This window comes from Clarias gariepinus, chromosome 5 (assembly GCF_024256425.1).
Source record: "Clarias gariepinus isolate MV-2021 ecotype Netherlands chromosome 5, CGAR_prim_01v2, whole genome shotgun sequence".
Classification (NCBI taxonomy): domain Eukaryota; kingdom Metazoa; phylum Chordata; class Actinopteri; order Siluriformes; family Clariidae; genus Clarias; species Clarias gariepinus.
The window spans coordinates 5,464,134-5,480,652 of record NC_071104.1 but is presented as its reverse complement, the minus strand read 5'-3'; the positions used below and the strand labels follow the sequence as shown (position 1 = coordinate 5,480,652).

General features: G+C 41.7%; 1 protein-coding gene across 1 annotated transcript in view; it reads right to left on the bottom strand.

Annotated features, from left to right (window-relative positions):
- Positions 1–16,443, bottom strand: part of col6a3 (collagen, type VI, alpha 3) — a 44,604-nt gene extending 28,161 nt beyond the window's left edge. Inside the window, exons 1-18 of the mRNA XM_053496258.1 lie at positions 16,225–16,443; positions 15,449–16,048; positions 14,671–15,267; positions 13,711–14,310; positions 12,936–13,535; positions 12,158–12,754; positions 11,198–11,797; positions 10,422–11,021; positions 9,644–10,240; positions 8,684–9,283; positions 7,908–8,507; positions 7,130–7,726; positions 6,170–6,769; positions 5,394–5,993; positions 4,616–5,212; positions 3,656–4,255; positions 2,880–3,479; positions 2,102–2,698 (exon numbers count right to left, since the gene is read on the bottom strand). Coding sequence (XP_053352233.1) covers positions 2,102–2,698; positions 2,880–3,479; positions 3,656–4,255; positions 4,616–5,212; positions 5,394–5,993; positions 6,170–6,769; positions 7,130–7,726; positions 7,908–8,507; positions 8,684–9,283; positions 9,644–10,240; positions 10,422–11,021; positions 11,198–11,797; positions 12,158–12,754; positions 12,936–13,535; positions 13,711–14,310; positions 14,671–15,267; positions 15,449–15,971 — 10,105 coding nt within the window. The 5' untranslated portion in view covers positions 15,972–16,048; positions 16,225–16,443. The remainder of the gene's footprint in view (positions 1–2,101; positions 2,699–2,879; positions 3,480–3,655; positions 4,256–4,615; positions 5,213–5,393; positions 5,994–6,169; positions 6,770–7,129; positions 7,727–7,907; positions 8,508–8,683; positions 9,284–9,643; positions 10,241–10,421; positions 11,022–11,197; positions 11,798–12,157; positions 12,755–12,935; positions 13,536–13,710; positions 14,311–14,670; positions 15,268–15,448; positions 16,049–16,224) is intronic.
- Positions 16,444–16,519: the final 76 nt, after the last annotated feature.

Sequence of the window (16,519 nt, the reverse complement as noted above, 5' to 3'; positions counted from 1 at the left end):
GATGGTCGTCTTTGGTATGACTTTGGAGCCACCAAAGAAGTAAAAGAGATGGTGGACACAAAATGGCATACTCCAAAAAATGGTGCGGACACTATGAAAACTGAACGTTGCACCATAAATTAAATCAACATATTTAAGTAGAAGGGAATTTATGAGCAGTTATGTGTGAGATGCTGATCAGATTATTTTTAGCTTCAACCTTTTAACTCTTTACCCTGTCAACAACAGGTACTAATGCTAGTATTATGTAAAAATTGTTTGGGTTATATAAGTGTGAAATTCATATCAGATAGTCATCCCCTATACATGCAACAATTATATACTGTAGAAGATGAAATATACTTATTAGGATGCCCAATATACAGTCATTTTAGAAATAAAATGCTAAAACCACAAGAATTTTAAGGACTTATCATGTACTGCATAAACCAGGAAACTATCAAAAAAGAACACAATTCCAAAATCTTCGGAAATCGTATAATCGTTTATGTGACCCATTAAAATAAAAATAAACTGGTGTGATGGAATTTTTCTGCCTTCTCGCTTTAGAAATATTATTTTAAGTGCATCATGGCTCCCAAATGAAGCAAAACAAGTGAAAGTAAGGGCAGGAAAAAGAGTGAAAAAAATAGACATACTGTACAAATTGGGAAGGGAAGCAGAAAGTTTGCACCACAAACTAATTTCACCTCAGTGCTAACAGTACAAGATCTCACATACTGTAAATTTGTTAGGTGTATACTGAACAGTGCCTATCAAAAGTTTTCATACCTCGTGGACTTTTTCACATTTTTTCACAGTACAACTATTAATGTGAACGTATTTCATTGGAATTTTTTATGTGATAGACCAACACAATGGCACATAATTGGGGGATGGAAGGAAAATTATAATTTTTTAAACAAATAATTATCTGAAAGGTGTGGCATACATTTGTATTTAGCCCCTCTGAAGTCAATACTTTGTATAACCACCTTTTGCTGCAATTACAGCAGCAGGTCTTTTGGGATATGTCTCCACTAGCTTTGCACATCTACAGAGGGAATTTTTTGACAATTTGTTTGTGCAACATAGCTAAAGCTCAGTCAGGTTGGATGGAGGGTTGATTGGCTGTATGTTTAGGGTCGGTGTCCTGCTGGAAGGTTCTCTAACCAAACCTGTAAGGGCTCTGCCCATGTCTCAAGTCTTTTGCAGAATCTAACAGGTTTTCCTCTAAGTACAGATTTTCCTCCTGTATTTGGCTCCATCCATCGTCCCATCTGACCAGCTTCCCTGTGCCTTATAAATCATAGCTTTTGCATTTACTGTAACAGTTAAGTTTTGGTCTCATCTGACCTGAGCACCTTCTTTGACGTGTTTGCTGTCCCTCCCACATGGCTTGTCATGGCTGTTTTTCATGCAGCTCCTCCAGAGGTACCGTGGGCATCTTAGCTGATTCTCTGATTAATGCCCTCCTTGCCTGGCCTGTCAGTTTAAGTGGACGGCCATGCCTTGGTAGTTTTGCAAAAATGCCATACTCTTTAGATTTTTGGATGATGGATTGAACATTGCTCAGTGACATGTTGAAAGCTTGACACATTTTTTTTAGCCTTCTTTGAACTTCTGTAAAACTTTATCGCTTATGTGTCTGGTGTGAGCTTCATGATGCTGTGCGTTCACTAATATTCTCTAACCAAACCTGTAAGGGCTTTACAGAACAGCTGCATTTATACTAAGAGTAAATTACATACAAGCAAAATCAGTTTACTAGTTAGGAAACTTCTAAATAAAACGAGTTTCAGTGGATTTTAGTAAGGGGCATCAAAGTAAAGATTTCAGATTGTAAATCAGGAAAAAAATTGCTAAAGTTAAACGTATAATTTTACTTTTACTTCAAAATTATGTGCCATATTGTGTTGACAAATTACATACCACCCCCCCCAAAAAAAAAATTAAATTAAAGGAAACCATAAAAAAATACCATTTAAAATAGTATGAAACACTGAAAACTTATCTGAAAACCTATTTGCTATATGAAATTTTAAAAAAACGAACTTGTCATGAATAAATTACAATACTGTTTGTGCAATCAATTTAAACATGGCTGTTCAATAAACCTTACCTATAACTGTAGGGTTCACTGGCATTACATCAAGAAGTGCACTTCTGAAAGAGGTGTAAAATTGTTTCGGGACACTGGCTAGGTCTGAGAGCTTAGAAACAGTCTGAGTATAAAAAGGACTATTTGCAATTCGCTCAATTTCACTGCTCACATTCCTGGTGGCAACACCAAAAATTAAGACTCCACTCTCTTTCAAGGCGGTGGCCGGCTGATCAACATTATCGGTTGACCTTGATCCCCTGATCAGGATGAGAATATTGGGTACACCCTGTTGAAGTCTACTGCCAGCAGAGGCGGTGAAGACGTTTTCTCTCACAAACTGGAGAGCTGACCCTGTGTTAACACGTCTTCCGCCTTTGTGCTTTACATTGCTGATGGCATTGAGGATTTCATCTCTTGTCGAATAAGAATTCAGATCGAAATGCACCTCAGCATTTGTACTGTACTGGACCACTGACACACGGTCCATGTTGTCATCAATGTTAAATATTTCCACTAGTCTTTTTACAAAGGCAAGCATGGAAGCAAAGCCATTCCTAGTCCCATCTGACCCATCCAACAGGAACACAACATCCTTTCTGGGAACCTCAGAGTCAACTAAGGAAAAAAACAATTTAATTAGCCCCATGACATTCTGGCGAAATGCATAAGGATCAGGAATTAGTACTATAGACAAATGTTCAATAAGATTTTGAAATCTATTTATGAGGATAAGACATTTCAATGAAAAGCACATTCAGGATAACTGAAATAATTGTATGCTTGCAGACAGTCATACCAAGAGAAGGTGAGGACGTTGGAGAGATGGGAACTGCCACAGCGTCCATAGAAGTCAATAATAGCTTTTCGACATTTGGGAGATTTTTGAAATCTGACACAGTCAGAGCAAAATTAGGATCAAATGAAATTCTCTCCAGTTCACTGATATCAGAGGCCCCTGATCCTATTCCGAATATCAAGACTCCCAGATCCTTCAGTGCTGAGGAGGGGATATCCACATTGTCATATGCCCTTCCTCCACTCAGCAGGATCAGGAGCTGTGGTACCCCTTCCAGGCGTCTGCTACCCGAGGAGGCCGTAAAGATGTTGTCTTTGACATACTGTAGAGCTGCCCCCATCATCACGGGCCCTCCTCCATTGGGTGTTATACCTCTGACTTGGCCTAGAATGTCCTCCTTTGTTGTGTATGTGTTAAGGTAGAAATGGATCCTAGCATCTCTGCTGAACTGGACTACAGAAACACGATCATTGTTCTCGCCTATGTTCAACCTCTCCACCACACGTTGAACAAATTCTATCATTGCTGGGAACCCATTCCTATTGCCTTGTGAACCATCCAGGAGGAATACAACATCTCTTCTTGGTAGATGAGTCTCAACTATAGATAATTAGAATTGAAGAACATGGAATACTGTAAACAAGGTCATAATAGACGACTTGTGCAAAAAAAAAAGTGTGAGGTTGACTGGATAGATTTTATTTTGACTGCTCTATATCCCTAGAGAAATTCAGAATACGTTTTCATAGAACGAGACCCCAAAATGGTTATCTTACCTCGTGTTGGGGGAGAGATACCTGTGGCTCCTATGGGCGCAGCGTTAACAATGGAGAGCAGCTGCTCTTGCACATTGGGGAGGTAGGTAAAGTCTCTCACTGACAGTGTGGAACTAGGGTCATTTGAGATCTTCTGCAATTCATTGCTATCTGAGTCTACTGATCCCACCGACAAGATCAAGACTCCAAGCTCTTTCAGGGAAGAGGCTGGCACGTCAACGTTATCAAATGACCTTCCTCCACTCAGCAAAATCAATACCTGAGGAACACCCTGTGAACGTCTGCTCCCAGAAGAAGGAGTGAAAACACTGTCTCTCACATACTGCAGAGCCATTCCCGTGTTGAGGGGTCTCCCTCCCTTATGATTCAGGCCTCTAACCGTGTTAAGAACACTCTCCTTTGCTGCGTATGTGTTGAGATAGAAATGCACCTCTGGATCTCTGCTGAATTGGACTACAGAGACCTGGTCTCTCCCCTCTGATACACTTAATCTCTCCACAGTGCTTTCAACGAAATCACGAATTGCTGGGAAAGAATTCCGAGTGCCGTCGGACCCATCCAGAAGGAATACGACATCCTTCGGCTTAAATCTTTGTTCAACTATAGAACGTGAAATAAAAAGATGTCATTTTAACCTCAGTAGTATCATTTGAAAAGAAAAAAAATCTTCTGACTTTTATTTACTTTTGACTTAAATGAAACTAATATCTCGGTGACCATGCAAGAAGGCAGAGACCTTATTGCAAGGGGAAGTGCACATTTGCATTTTGGCTAAAACTGTTGGGCTGAGCTTCATTGTAACCTCAAATATATAAAACAAAAATACAGTAAAACCCTGAAAATGTGTCTGCAAACCTATTTTGTATATTAAATACAAATATGTAAAAACAAACATGTCGTGAATAAATTACAATACTGTTTGTGCAATCAATTTAAACGTGGCTGTTCAATAAACCTTACCTATAACTGTAGGTTTCACTGGCATTACATCAAGAAGTGCACTTCTGAAAGAGGTGTAAAATTGTTTCGGGACACTGGCTAGGTCTGAGAGCTCAGAAACGGTTTGAGTATAGAAGGGACTATTTGCAATTCGCTCAATTTCACTGCTCACATTCCTGGTGGCAACACCAAAAATTAAGACTCCACTCTCTTTCAAGGCGGTGGCCGGCTGATCAACATTATCGGTTGACCTTGATCCCCTGATCAGGATGAGAATATTGGGTACACCCTGTTGAAGTCTACTGCCAGCAGAGGCGGTGAAGACGTTTTCTCTCACAAACTGGAGAGCTGACCCTGTGTTAACACGTCTTCCGCCTTTGTGCTTTACATTGCTGATGGCATTGAGGATTTCATCTCTTGTCGAATAAGAATTCAGATCGAAATGCACCTCAGCATTTGTACTGTACTGGACCACTGACACACGGTCCATGTTGTCATCAATGTTAAATATTTCCACTAGTCTTTTTACAAAGGCAAGCATGGAAGCAAAGCCATTCCTAGTCCCATCTGACCCATCCAACAGGAACACAACATCCTTTCTGGGAACCTCAGAGTCAACTAAGGAAAAAAACAATTTAGTTAGCCCCATGACATTCTGGCGAAATGCATAAGGATCAGGAATTAGTACTATAGACAAATGTTCAATAAGATTTTGAAATCTATTTATGAGGATAAGACATTTCAATGAAAAGCACATTCAGGATAACTGAAATAATTGTATGCTTGCAGACAGTCATACCAAGAGAAGGTGAGGACGTTGGAGAGATGGGAACTGCCACAGCGTCCATAGAAGTCAATAATAGCTTTTCGACATTTGGGAGATTTTTGAAATCTGACACAGTCAGAGCAAAATTAGGATCAAATGAAATTCTCTCCAGTTCACTGATATCAGAGGCCCCTGATCCTATTCCGAATATCAAGACTCCCAGATCCTTCAGTGCTGAGGAGGGGATATCCACATTGTCATATGCCCTTCCTCCACTCAGCAGGATCAGGAGCTGTGGTACCCCTTCCAGGCGTCTGCTACCCGAGGAGGCCGTAAAGATGTTGTCTTTGACATACTGTAGAGCTGCCCCCATCATCACGGGCCCTCCTCCATTGGGTGTTATACCTCTGACTTGGCCTAGAATGTCCTCCTTTGTTGTGTATGTGTTAAGGTAGAAATGGATCCTAGCATCTCTGCTGAACTGGACTACAGAAACACGATCATTGTTCTCGCCTATGTTCAACCTCTCCACCACACGTTGAACAAATTCTATCATTGCTGGGAACCCATTCCTATTGCCTTGTGAACCATCCAGGAGGAATACAACATCTCTTCTTGGTAGATGAGTCTCAACTATAGATAATTAGAATTGAAGAACATGGAATACTGTAAACAAGGTCATAATAGACGACTTGTGCAAAAAAAAAAGTGTGAGGTTGACTGGATAGATTTTATTTTGACTGCTCTATATCCCTAGAGAAATTCAGAATACGTTTTCATAGAACGAGACCCCAAAATGGTTATCTTACCTCGTGTTGGGGGAGAGATACCTGTGGCTCCTATGGGCGCAGCGTTAACAATGGAGAGCAGCTGCTCTTGCACATTGGGGAGGTAGGTAAAGTCTCTCACTGACAGTGTGGAACTAGGGTCATTTGAGATCTTCTGCAATTCATTGCTATCTGAGTCTACTGATCCCACCGACAAGATCAAGACTCCAAGCTCTTTCAGGGAAGAGGCTGGCACGTCAACGTTATCAAATGACCTTCCTCCACTCAGCAAAATCAATACCTGAGGAACACCCTGTGAACGTCTGCTCCCAGAAGAAGGAGTGAAAACACTGTCTCTCACATACTGCAGAGCCATTCCCGTGTTGAGGGGTCTCCCTCCCTTATGATTCAGGCCTCTAACCGTGTTAAGAACACTCTCCTTTGCTGCGTATGTGTTGAGATAGAAATGCACCTCTGGATCTCTGCTGAATTGGACTACAGAGACCTGGTCTCTCCCCTCTGATACACTTAATCCCTCCACAGTGCTTTCAACGAAATCACGAATTGCTGGGAAAGAATTCCGAGTGCCGTCGGACCCATCCAGAAGGAATACGACATCCTTCGGCTTAAATCTTTGTTCAACTATAGAACGTGAAATAAAAAGATGTCATTTTAACCTCAGTAGTATCATTTGAAAAGAAAAAAAATCTTCTGACTTTTATTTACTTTTGACTTAAATGAAACTAATATCTCGGTGACCATGCAAGAAGGCAGAGACCTTATTGCAAGGGGAAGTGCACATTTGCATTTTGGCTAAAACTGTTGGGCTGAGCTTCATTGTAACCTCAAATATATAAAACAAAAATACAGTAAAACCCTGAAAATGTGTCTGCAAACCTATTTTGTATATTAAATACAAATATGTAAAAACAAACATGTCGTGAATAAATTACAATACTGTTTGTGCAATCAATTTAAACGTGGCTGTTCAATAAACCTTACCTATAACTGTAGGTTTCACTGGCATTACATCAAGAAGTGCACTTCTGAAAGAGGTGTAAAATTGTTTCGGGACACTGGCTAGGTCTGAGAGCTCAGAAACGGTTTGAGTATAGAAGGGACTATTTGCAATTCGCTCAATTTCACTGCTCACATTCCTGGTGGCAACACCAAAAATTAAGACTCCACTCTCTTTCAAGGCGGTGGCCGGCTGATCAACATTATCGGTTGACCTTGATCCCCTGATCAGGATGAGAATATTGGGTACACCCTGTTGAAGTCTACTGCCAGCAGAGGCGGTGAAGACGTTTTCTCTCACAAACTGGAGAGCTGACCCTGTGTTAACACGTCTTCCGCCTTTGTGCTTTACATTGCTGATGGCATTGAGGATTTCATCTCTTGTCGAATAAGAATTCAGATCGAAATGCACCTCAGCATTTGTACTGTACTGGACCACTGACACACGGTCCATGTTGTCATCAATGTTAAATATTTCCACTAGTCTTTTTACAAAGGCAAGCATGGAAGCAAAGCCATTCCTAGTCCCATCTGACCCATCCAACAGGAACACAACATCCTTTCTGGGAACCTCAGAGTCAACTAAGGAAAAAAACAATTTAATTAGCCCCATGACATTCTGGCGAAATGCATAAGGATCAGGAATTAGTACTATAGACAAATGTTCAATAAGATTTTGAAATCTATTTATGAGGATAAGACATTTCAATGAAAAGCACATTCAGGATAACTGAAATAATTGTATGCTTGCAGACAGTCATACCAAGAGAAGGTGAGGACGTTGGAGAGATGGGAACTGCCACAGCGTCCATAGAAGTCAATAATAGCTTTTCGACATTTGGGAGATTTTTGAAATCTGACACAGTCAGAGCAAAATTAGGATCAAATGAAATTCTCTCCAGTTCACTGATATCAGAGGCCCCTGATCCTATTCCGAATATCAAGACTCCCAGATCCTTCAGTGCTGAGGAGGGGATATCCACATTGTCATATGCCCTTCCTCCACTCAGCAGGATCAGGAGCTGTGGTACCCCTTCCAGGCGTCTGCTACCCGAGGAGGCCGTAAAGATGTTGTCTTTGACATACTGTAGAGCTGCCCCCATCATCACGGGCCCTCCTCCATTGGGTGTTATACCTCTGACTTGGCCTAGAATGTCCTCCTTTGTTGTGTATGTGTTAAGGTAGAAATGGATCCTAGCATCTCTGCTGAACTGGACTACAGAAACACGATCATTGTTCTCGCCTATGTTCAACCTCTCCACCACACGTTGAACAAATTCTATCATTGCTGGGAACCCATTCCTATTGCCTTGTGAACCATCCAGGAGGAATACAACATCTCTTCTTGGTAGATGAGTCTCAACTATAGATAATTAGAATTGAAGAACATGGAATACTGTAAACAAGGTCATAATAGACGACTTGTGCAAAAAAAAAAGTGTGAGGTTGACTGGATAGATTTTATTTTGACTGCTCTATATCCCTAGAGAAATTCAGAATACGTTTTCATAGAACGAGACCCCAAAATGGTTATCTTACCTCGTGTTGGGGGAGAGATACCTGTGGCTCCTATGGGCGCAGCGTTAACAATGGAGAGCAGCTGCTCTTGCACATTGGGGAGGTAGGTAAAGTCTCTCACTGACAGTGTGGAACTAGGGTCATTTGAGATCTTCTGCAATTCATTGCTATCTGAGTCTACTGATCCCACCGACAAGATCAAGACTCCAAGCTCTTTCAGGGAAGAGGCTGGCACGTCAACGTTATCAAATGACCTTCCTCCACTCAGCAAAATCAATACCTGAGGAACACCCTGTGAACGTCTGCTCCCAGAAGAAGGAGTGAAAACATTGTCTCTCACATACTGCAGAGCCATTCCCGTGTTGAGGGGTCTCCCTCCCTTATGATTCAGGCCTCTAACCGTGTTAAGAACACTCTCCTTTGCTGCGTATGTGTTGAGATAGAAATGCACCTCTGGATCTCTGCTGAATTGGACTACAGAGACCTGGTCTCTCCCCTCTGATACACTTAATCTCTCCACAGTGCTTTCAACGAAATCACGAATTGCTGGGAAAGAATTCCGAGTGCCGTCGGACCCATCCAGAAGGAATACGACATCCTTCGGCTTAAATCTTTGTTCAACTATAGAACGTGAAATAAAAAGATGTCATTTTAACCTCAATAGTATCATTTGAAAAGAAAAAAAATCTTCTGACTTTTAGTTACTTTTGACTTAAATGAAACTAATATCTCGGTGACCATGCAAGAAGGCAGAGACCTTATTGCAAGGGGAAGTGCACATTTGCATTTTGGCTAAAACTGTTGGGCTGAGCTTCATTGTAACCTCAAATATATAAAACAAAAATACATTAAAACCCTGAAAATGTGTCTGCAAACCTATTTTGTATATTAAATACAAATATGTAAAAACAAACGTGTCGTGAATAAATTACAATACTGTTTGTGCAATCAATTTAAACATGGCTGTTCAATAAACCTTACCTATAACTGTAGGTTTCACTGGCATTACATCAAGAAGTGCACTTCTGAAAGAGGTGTAAAATTGTTTCGGGACACTGGCTAGGTCTGAGAGCTCAGAAACGGTTTGAGTATAGAAAGGACTATTTGCAATTCGCTCAATTTCACTGCTCACATTCCTGGTGGCAACACCAAAAATTAAGACTCCACTCTCTTTCAAGGCGGTGGCCGGCTGATCAACATTATCGGTTGACCTCGATCCCCTGATCAGGATGAGAATATTGGGTACACCCTGTTGAAGTCTACTGCCAGCAGAGGCGGTGAAGACGTTTTCTCTCACAAACTGGAGAGCTGACCCTGTGTTAACACGTCTTCCGCCTTTGTGCTTTACATTGCTGATGGCATTGAGGATTTCATCTCTTGTTGAATAAGAATTTAGATCGAAATGCACCTCAGCATTTGTACTGTACTGGACCACTGACACACGGTCCATGTTGTCATCAATGTTAAATATTTCCACTAGTCTTTTTACAAAGGCAAGCATGGAAGCAAAGCCATTCCTAGTCCCATCTGACCCATCCAACAGGAACACAACATCCTTTCTGGGAACCTCAGAGTCAACTAAGGAAAAAAACAATTTAATTAGCCCCATGACATTCTGGCGAAATGCATAAGGATCAGGAATTAGTACTATAGACAAATGTTCAATAAGATTTTGAAATCTATTTATGAGGATAAGACATTTCAATGAAAAGCACATTCAGGATAACTGAAATAATTGTATGCTTGCAGACAGTCATACCAAGAGAAGGTGAGGACGTTGGAGAGATGGGAACTGCCACAGCGTCCATAGAAGTCAATAATAGCTTTTCGACATTTGGGAGATTTTTGAAATCTGACACAGTCAGAGCAAAATTAGGATCAAATGAAATTCTCTCCAGTTCACTGATATCAGAGGCCCCTGATCCTATTCCGAATATCAAGACTCCCAGATCCTTCAGTGCTGAGGAGGGGATATCCACATTGTCATATGCCCTTCCTCCACTCAGCAGGATCAGGAGCTGTGGTACCCCTTCCAGGCGTCTGCTACCCGAGGAGGCCGTAAAGATGTTGTCTTTGACATACTGTAGAGCTGCCCCCATCATCACGGGCCCTCCTCCATTGGGTGTTATACCTCTGACTTGGCCTAGAATGTCCTCCTTTGTTGTGTATGTGTTAAGGTAGAAATGGATCCTAGCATCTCTGCTGAACTGGACTACAGAAACACGATCATTGTTCTCGCCTATGTTCAACCTCTCCACCACACGTTGAACAAATTCTATCATTGCTGGGAACCCATTCCTATTGCCTTGTGAACCATCCAGGAGGAATACAACATCTCTTCTTGGTAGATGAGTCTCAACTATAGATAATTAGAATTGAAGAACATGGAATACTGTAAACAAGGTCATAATAGACGACTTGTGCAAAAAAAAAAGTGTGAGGTTGACTGGATAGATTTTATTTTGACTGCTCTATATCCCTAGAGAAATTCAGAATACGTTTTCATAGAACGAGACCCCAAAATGGTTATCTTACCTCGTGTTGGGGGAAAGATACCTGTGGCTCCTATGGGCGCAGCGTTAACAATGGAGAGCAGCTGCTCTTGCACATTGGGGAGGTAGGTAAAGTCTCTCACTGACAGTGTGGAACTAGGGTCATTTGAGATCTTCTGCAATTCATTGCTATCTGAGTCTACTGATCCCACCGACAAGATCAAGACTCCAAGCTCCTTCAGGGAAGAGGCTGGCACGTCAACGTTATCAAATGACCTTCCTCCACTCAGCAAAATCAATACCTGAGGAACACCCTGTGAACGTCTGCTCCCAGAAGAAGGAGTGAAAACACTGTCTCTCACATACTGCAGAGCCATTCCCGTGTTGAGGGGTCTCCCTCCCTTATGATTCAGGCCTCTAACCGTGTTAAGAACACTCTCCTTTGCTGCGTATGTGTTGAGATAGAAATGCACCTCTGGATCTCTGCTGAATTGGACTACAGAGACCTGGTCTCTCCCCTCTGATACACTTAATCTCTCCACAGTGCTTTCAACGAAATCACGAATTGCTGGGAAAGAATTCCGAGTGCCGTCGGACCCATCCAGAAGGAATACGACATCCTTCGGCTTAAATCTTTGTTCAACTATAGAACGTGAAATAAAAAGATGTCATTTTAACCTCAATAGTATCATTTGAAAAGAAAAAAAATCTTCTGACTTTTATTTACTTTTGACTTAAATGAAACTAATATCTCGGTGACCATGCAAGAAGGCAGAGACCTTATTGCAAGGGGAAGTGCACATTTGCATTTTGGCTAAAACTGTTGGGCTGAGCTTCATTGTAACCTCAAATATATAAAACAAAAATACAGTAAAACCCTGAAAATGTGTCTGCAAACCTATTTTGTATATTAAATACAAATATGTAAAAACAAACGTGTCGTGAATAAATTACAATACTGTTTGTGCAATCAATTTAAACATGGCTGTTCAATAAACCTTACCTATAACTGTAGGTTTCACTGGCATTACATCAAGAAGTGCACTTCTGAAAGAGGTGTAAAATTGTTTCGGGACACTGGCTAGGTCTGAGAGCTCAGAAACGGTTTGAGTATAGAAGGGACTATTTGCAATTCGCTCAATTTCACTGCTCACATTCCTGGTGGCAACACCAAAAATTAAGACTCCACTCTCTTTCAAGGCGGTGGCCGGCTGATCAACATTATCGGTTGACCTTGATCCCCTGATCAGGATGAGAATATTGGGTACGCCCTGTTGAAGTCTACTGCCAGCAGAGGCGGTGAAGACGTTTTCTCTCACAAACTGGAGAGCTGACCCTGTGTTAACACGTCTTCCGCCTTTGTGCTTTACATTGCTGATGGCATTGAGGATTTCATCTCTTGTCGAATAAGAATTCAGATTGAAATGCACCTCAGCATTTGTACTGTACTGGACCACTGACACACGGTCCATGTTGTCATCAATGTTAAATATTTCCACTAGTTTTTTTACAAAGGCAAGCATGGAAGCAAAGCCATTCCTAGTCCCATCTGACCCATCCAACAGGAACACAACATCCTTTCTGGGAACCTCAGAGTCAACTAAGGAAAAAAACAATTTAATTAGCCCCATGACATTCTGGCGAAATGCATAAGGATCAGGAATTAGTACTATAGACAAATGTTCAATAAGATTTTGAAATCTATTTATGAGGATAAGACATTTCAATGAAAAGCACATTCAGGATAACTGAAATAATTGTATGCTTGCAGACAGTCATACCAAGAGAAGGTGAGGACGTTGGAGAGATGGGAACTGCCACAGCGTCCATAGAAGTCAATAATAGCTTTTCGACATTTGGGAGATTTTTGAAATCTGACACAGTCAGAGCAAAATTAGGATCAAATGAAATTCTCTCCAGTTCACTGATATCAGAGGCCCCTGATCCTATTCCGAATATCAAGACTCCCAGATCCTTCAGTGCTGAGGAGGGGATATCCACATTGTCATATGCCCTTCCTCCACTCAGCAGGATCAGGAGCTGTGGTACCCCTTCCAGGCGTCTGCTACCCGAGGAGGCCGTAAAGATGTTGTCTTTGACATACTGTAGAGCTGCCCCCATCATCACGGGCCCTCCTCCATTGGGTGTTATACCTCTGACTTGGCCTAGAATGTCCTCCTTTGTTGTGTATGTGTTAAGGTAGAAATGGATCCTAGCATCTCTGCTGAACTGGACTACAGAAACACGATCATTGTTCTCGCCTATGTTCAACCTCTCCACCACACGTTGAACAAATTCTATCATTGCTGGGAACCCATTCCTATTGCCTTGTGAACCATCCAGGAGGAATACAACATCTCTTCTTGGTAGATGAGTCTCAACTATAGATAATTAGAATTGAAGAACATGGAATACTGTAAACAAGGTCATAATAGACGACTTGTGCAAAAAAAAAGTGTGAGGTTGACTGGATAGATTTTATTTTGACTGCTCTATATCCCTAGAGAAATTCAGAATACGTTTTCATAGAACGAGACCCCAAAATGGTTATCTTACCTCGTGTTGGGGGAGAGATACCTGTGGCTCCTATGGGCGCAGCGTTAACAATGGAGAGCAGCTGCTCTTGCACATTGGGGAGGTAGGTAAAGTCTCTCACTGACAGTGTGGATCTAGGGTCATTTGAGATTTTCTGCAATTCATTGCTATCTGAGTCTACTGATCCCACCGACAAGATCAAGACTCCAAGCTCTTTCAGGGAAGAGGCTGGCACGTCAACGTTATCAAATGACCGTCCTCCACTCAGCAAAATCAATACCTGAGGAACACCCTGTGAACGTCTGCTCCCAGAAGAAGGAGTGAAAACATTGTCTCTCACATACTGCAGAGCCATTCCCGTGTTGAGGGGTCTCCCTCCCTTATGATTCAGGCCTCTAACCGTGTTAAGAACACTCTCCTTTGCTGCGTATGTGTTGAGATAGAAATGCACCTCTGGATCTCTGCTGAATTGGACTACAGAGACCTGGTCTCTCCCCTCTGATACACTTAATCTCTCCACAGTGCTTTCAACGAAATCACGAATTGCTGGGAAAGAATTCCGAGTGCCGTCGGACCCATCCAGAAGGAATACGACATCCTTCGGCTTAAATCTTTGTTCAACTATAGAACGTGAAATAAAAAGATGTCATTTTAACCTCAATAGTATCATTTGAAAAGAAAAAAAATCTTCTGACTTTTATTTACTTTTGACTTAAATGAAACTAATATCTCGGTGACCATGCAAGAAGGCAGAGACCTTATTGCAAGGGGAAGTGCACATTTGCATTTTGGCTAAAACTGTTGGGCTGAGCTTCATTGTAACCTCAAATATATAAAACAAAAATACAGTAAAACCCTGAAAATGTGTCTGCAAACCTATTTTGTATATTAAATACAAATATGTAAAAACAAACGTGTCGTGAATAAATTACAATACTGTTTGTGCAATCAATTTAAACATGGCTGTTCAATAAACCTTACCTATAACTGTAGGTTTCACTGGCATTACATCAAGAAGTGCACTTCTGAAAGAGGTGTAAAATTGTTTCGGGACACTGGCTAGGTCTGAGAGCTCAGAAACGGTTTGAGTATAGAAGGGACTATTTGCAATTCGCTCAATTTCACTGCTCACATTCCTGGTGGCAACACCAAAAATTAAGACTCCACTCTCTTTCAAGGCGGTGGCCGGCTGATCAACATTATCGGTTGACCTTGATCCCCTGATCAGGATGAGAATATTGGGTACGCCCTGTTGAAGTCTACTGCCAGCAGAGGCGGTGAAGACGTTTTCTCTCACAAACTGGAGAGCTGACCCTGTGTTAACACGTCTTCCGCCTTTGTGCTTTACATTGCTGATGGCATTGAGGATTTCATCTCTTGTCGAATAAGAATTCAGATCGAAATGCACCTCAGCATTTGTACTGTACTGGACCACTGACACACGGTCCATGTTGTCATCAATGTTAAATATTTCCACTAGTCTTTCTACAAAGGCAAGCATGGAAGCAAAGCCATTCCTAGTCCCATCTGACCCATCCAACAGGAACACAACATCCTTTCTGGGAACCTCAGAGTCAACTAAGGAAAAAAACAATTTAATTAGCCCCATGACATTCTGGCGAAATGCATAAGGATCAGGAATTAGTACTATAGACAAATGTTCAATAAGATTTTGAAATCTATTTATGAGGATAAGACATTTCAATGAAAAGCACATTCAGGATAACTGAAATAATTGTATGCTTGCAGACAGTCATACCAAGAGAAGGTGAGGACGTTGGAGAGATGGGAACTGCCACAGCGTCCATAGAAGTCAATAATAGCTTTTCGACATTTGGGAGATTTTTGAAATCTGACACAGTCAGAGCAAAATTAGGATCAAATGAAATTCTCTCCAGTTCACTGATATCAGAGGCCCCTGATCCTATTCCGAATATCAAGACTCCCAGATCCTTCAGTGCTGAGGAGGGGATATCCACATTGTCATATGCCCTTCCTCCACTCAGCAGGATCAGGAGCTGTGGTACCCCTTCCAGGCGTCTGCTACCCGAGGAGGCCGTAAAGATGTTGTCTTTGACATACTGTAGAGCTGCCCCCATCATCACGGGCCCTCCTCCATTGGGTGTTATACCTCTGACTTGGCCTAGAATGTCCTCCTTTGTTGTGTATGTGTTAAGGTAGAAATGGATCCTAGCATCTCTGCTGAACTGGACTACAGAAACACGATCATTGTTCTCGCCTATGTTCAACCTCTCCACCACACGTTGAACAAATTCTATCATTGCTGGGAACCCATTCCTATTGCCTTGTGAACCATCCAGGAGGAATACAACATCTCTTCTTGGTAGATGAGTCTCAACTATAGATAATTAGAATTGAAGAACATGGAATACTGTAAACAAGGTCATAATAGACGACTTGTGCAAAAAAAAAAGTGTGAGGTTGACTGGATAGATTTTATTTTGACTGCTCTATATCCCTAGAGAAATTCAGAATACGTTTTCATAGAACGAGACCCCAAAATGGTTATCTTACCTCGTGTTGGGGGAGAGATACCTGTGGCTCCTATGGGCGCAGCGTTAACAATGGAGAGCAGCTGCTCTTGCACATTGGGGAGGTAGGTAAAGTCTCTCACTGACAGTGTGGAACTAGGGTCATTTGAGATCTTCTGCAATTCATTGCTATCTGAGTCTACTGATCCCACCGACAAGATCAAGACTCCAAGCTCTTTCAGGGAAGAGGCTGGCACGTCAACGTTATCAAATGACCGTCCTCCACTCAGCAAAATCAATACCTGAGGAACACCCTGTGAACGTCTGCTCCCAGAAGA